The 3,960-nt window shown below is 60.4% G+C and overlaps 1 protein-coding gene across 1 annotated transcript in view; it reads right to left on the minus strand.

Annotated features, from left to right (window-relative positions):
• Positions 1–598: 598 nt before the first annotated feature.
• ICAM5 (intercellular adhesion molecule 5, telencephalin) overlaps positions 599–3,960 on the minus strand; it is a gene marked incomplete at its 5' end in the record, with an annotated part of 6,845 nt that continues 3,483 nt past the window's right edge. Inside the window, 6 exons of the mRNA XM_005859204.2 lie at positions 599–1,027; positions 1,652–1,918; positions 2,506–2,745; positions 2,825–3,103; positions 3,192–3,434; positions 3,872–3,955. Of these exons, the coding sequence (XP_005859266.1) occupies positions 753–1,027; positions 1,652–1,918; positions 2,506–2,745; positions 2,825–3,103; positions 3,192–3,434; positions 3,872–3,955 (1,388 nt within the window). The remainder of the gene's footprint in view (positions 1,028–1,651; positions 1,919–2,505; positions 2,746–2,824; positions 3,104–3,191; positions 3,435–3,871; positions 3,956–3,960) is intronic.

Raw genomic sequence — 3,960 nt, forward strand, 5'->3', positions numbered from 1 at the left:
GGGGGGGGGGGGCAGCTGTTCTCTCCTTATTCTGTGGGGAGTGAGGGGCACAGTGGTGTGCTGTGGGGTTGTGGCTGATACCCTGTGTGTCTATACTGAACCATGATGGGCCAAATCCAAAGGCAGGTTGGGGGTAAACTGAGGCACTGAATGAAGGCAGCATTGAGAGTGGGGCAGGGACATCCTGGGGGCTGACACCATAGCTGCAGCCACTGCTTTCCTTTACTATCCAGACGAGGCCTCGGGGCAGGGTCCCCACGCCCAGACCCCTGGGAGGGAGGCTCCATCCGTCGTGGGAAGGCAGCCTCAGCTCCGTCTGGAACCAGGCCTGGGAAGCCCCTAGTTCCCACCCCCAAGAGTTAGCTCAATTGGAGGGCAATTCTAGGCCAAGGAATAAGCAGCAGGGAGAGGGAAGGAGTGTGGTCCCCAGCCTGGCTCAGGGGTCCAGTGAGAACAGGAAATGGGCAATGGAGATAAGTTCCAGGTCACACTATGCAAAGATGTCTTAAACTGCGCTCAACACAGTAGGCCCTCAAAATCAAAACAGTTTTATGAACCTCTGGCTGCTTCCACATCACGGAGACCACCCACACAGACCCAGAGTCCTTTATAAAAACTTTATTGGGAGGGTTAGAAAATGGGGGTGACATCCTGGAGTTGAATACATAAATAAATGAATAAATAGAACAATAAATAAGCCCCCGTATGTGTCTGGGGGGCATCCCCCGGCCTGCGGGGAGAGGGTAGTGGGCTCACGCTGATGTCAGCTGGATGGAGAAGACCTCGCCCCCCGCAGGCGTCTCTGCGGTACCATCAGGTTCCGTTCCACCTTGGGCGCTGTCATTTCCACCTGTGCCACCACCCGCACCGTTGAGACAGACAGCCTCGCCCGAGCTCTCGGCCTCCTGCACGTTATACTCGCCCTTCTTGCAGGCGGTGGACTGCACGTAGAAGGCCAGGCCAGCCCCTGCGGCCAGCAGCGCTGCGCCCCCCAGGGCACCGCCCACGGCGACCCACAGCCACGGACCTGCGGGGTGGAGCCCCTCAAAGAGGGTGGACGAGCTTGGGAGTCCCCCCACCCTGACGAGATGCCAAGCCTGAGCCATCCCCAGTGCTGGTGCGACCCATGATCCGTTTCACATGCCACCCAGCACATGGCGTTATAAGCCTCTGGCTGAGCAGAGAGACCCAGAAATCAACTCTCCTCACCCCCAAAACGATGAGGGTGGGGTGGGGGGGACCGTGTCATTCCTCTATCTCAGAAAGAACCAAGTCTCAGAGTGAGACCAAGTGGGGGAAGGGATCTGGTTATGGCCCCCACTCCCATCCCCTGCCCTTGGTCCCTCTCCAAATCCTCTTCTGTACAGCCACACAGTGGAGGGTGCATTGGACCAAGTCTCCACCAGGCAGAAAACCTCCCCCCAAGTTACTAAGTCCCTCCCCACAGCAGTCACAGCCCTGGAGGGCTCCTCCCCATGAAGTTCGTTCAGCTCCCTCTCCCTCCACCTCACACCCCCAACCAGCCATTAGGGCCTCACACGAAAGGTTGCCCGTGACTTCTACCCTGGCCTCCTCCAATCTCATCCGTGGGGATTGAGAGGGAGGTCAGGTGTCCCGAGGCTCAGGCCACGCCCCCGCAGGTACCACTTACCAGTAACACGCACGGTGATGCGCCGCGCGTGGCGCCCGTGCGCATTGGTGGCCGCGCACTCGTACTCTCCTCCGTGGCTACCCAGGGCGCCTGCCACGCTCAGTGTGCTGTTGTTGCTGGACAGGCCGATGTTGAGCGCCCCCGGGGGGGCGCGCCAGCTGATCTGGGCGGGGGGCCAGGCCTCCGCGCGGCAGGTCAACGTGAAGTTCCCACCTGGCCGCACACCTCCTGGAGGCGAGGCGGCCAGCTCGGCCACCACTGGTCGGTCTGCAGGGGACAGGAGGTTGGACTGGGGCTCAGCGCCAGCCCTGAGGATGACCAAGTCCCCTGCTTCAACCCACCACAGTCTGACACCACCCCTGCTCGGATGCACAGGTGCGGATCCTGCCTCCTATCAGAGCCCCCTCCCCCTACAGCAGCGGTTCTCAACCTGTGGGTCGCGACCCCTTTGGCGGTCAAACGACCCTTTCACAGGGGTCGCCTAAGACCATCCGGCATATCAGATATTTACATTACGATTCATAACAGTAGCAACATTACAGTTATGAAGTAGCACCGAAAATAATTTTATGGTTGGGTCACAACATGAGGAACTGTATTTAAAGGGCCAGGAGGTTGAGAACCACTGCCCTACAGTCTGGCTGTAGTCAGTACTGCTTCATTGAATGGAAGGAGGTAGGAACCCAGGACTTGAGGGGGGCCAGGCTCCTGTTCCCTAGAGTTTTCATTGCTCTCAGCTCTGCGTCTCTTCCCTTGTCCCCGAGAGTGGGACTGGGGGGAGGTGCCCTTAAACTCCCTGTGCAAGTCCCTGTCTGGGAACTGAGGGCCCTCTCTCTGGTGCTGCCCCCACTCACATTCCACGCCCACGGTGATGGTCCGGGTGTCAGTGCCGTGCGCATTGGTGGCTAAGCAGAGGTAGGTGCCCGCATCCTGTCGGGACACGTGTATCCGCTGAGGCCAGGGGCCACCCTCCCGGGAGCAGCTCACTTGTGGGGAGGGGCGACCCAGGGCAGCGCAGGCTGGCCCGACAGCCTCGGCCCCTTCCAGCCACGTCTGGTGACTCGGGCAGGTGGACTCATCCATTTTCGGAGGCGCTGCAAAGCAGCCACGGGGGCGTCAGGGAGGGACCACGTCGGGGCACACCCTCCTCCCACCCGCCTGGGCCCCGCTCACACTCCACGCTCACGGCCACCATCTTGACCATGGAGCCGTGCTGGTTGGTGGCATTGCAGGTGTAGATACCAGAGGCAGGTTCACTAGGGATGCTGGGAGCTCTGGGACTAGGGTCTGGGGGTGCCAGCGGCAGCAGCACCCTCTCGGTGGTGCCCCTGGAGCCAACGCACTCCACCCGTGGCTGCGGCTTCCCATCAACCTCACAAGAAAACAGCCGTCCAGATCCTTCCACCCACGTCCAATTGCTGGGGCAGCTCAGCTCCTCAAAACTGGGGCCATCTGGGGAGCAGAGAGTCACGCAAGGACTGAAAGTCAGACCCGAGTTGCCCAAACATACCCTCCCTTGCCCCTTGCTGCCCCCGCTCACATTCCACCGTGATGGCCACAGTTTTGGCCGCAGAGCCTCGAGAATTGGTGGCTTCACAGCGGTAGGTGCCTGCGTGCTCCCGGGCCACGTGCAGCAAGCCCTCGATGGCCTCCGCCGCCCCAGAGCGCACACAGCTCACGGTGGGTGGCGGCACCCCCTGTGCCACACAGCTCAGCGAGGCCTCTGTTCCTTCCAGCCATGTAATACGCTCTGGGCAGCTCACACTGTCCAGCGCTGGCGCGTCTGGAAAGGGGAGTGTTGTTGGGTTTGGGCATCGTCTGAATGTCCCTAGACCCTCTTTATTGTTCCACGGCCACCAAGTAGGGTTGGGCTGGCTATGCCCTCCCTGCACAGGGACGCTGAACCAAAGGGGTTTCACGCCAGTCAAGCCATGCATTGTTTTGGGGCTTCATGAGCTATGAAGGGGCACCTTTTACTGATTCCTGCAAAGCTCCAACCTTCAGCCTAAAAATTGTTAGATGGCTTGAAGCACACACTCCTATGGACACGCCAACCCTTTCTCATGCAAGGTCTTCCCCTAATCCCAAACACCAGCCTAGTCCCTGCCCCAGAATCCTACCCAAAGGCATCCCTGAGACCTTGCTCCTGCTCGTCCCTGCAAGCTGGCCACCCCTAGACCCTGAGCATCAGAGAGATGCACCCTGGGCACCCCCACTCACACTCCACTGTCAGCGTCACGTCCTTGACCGCCTCGCCCTGGACATTGGCCGCGGTGCACCGGTAAGTGCCGGCCAGTGCGCGAGTGATG

Source organism: Myotis brandtii, unplaced genomic scaffold, assembly GCF_000412655.1.
Source record: "Myotis brandtii unplaced genomic scaffold, ASM41265v1 scaffold1234, whole genome shotgun sequence".
Lineage (NCBI taxonomy): Eukaryota > Metazoa > Chordata > Mammalia > Chiroptera > Vespertilionidae > Myotis > Myotis brandtii.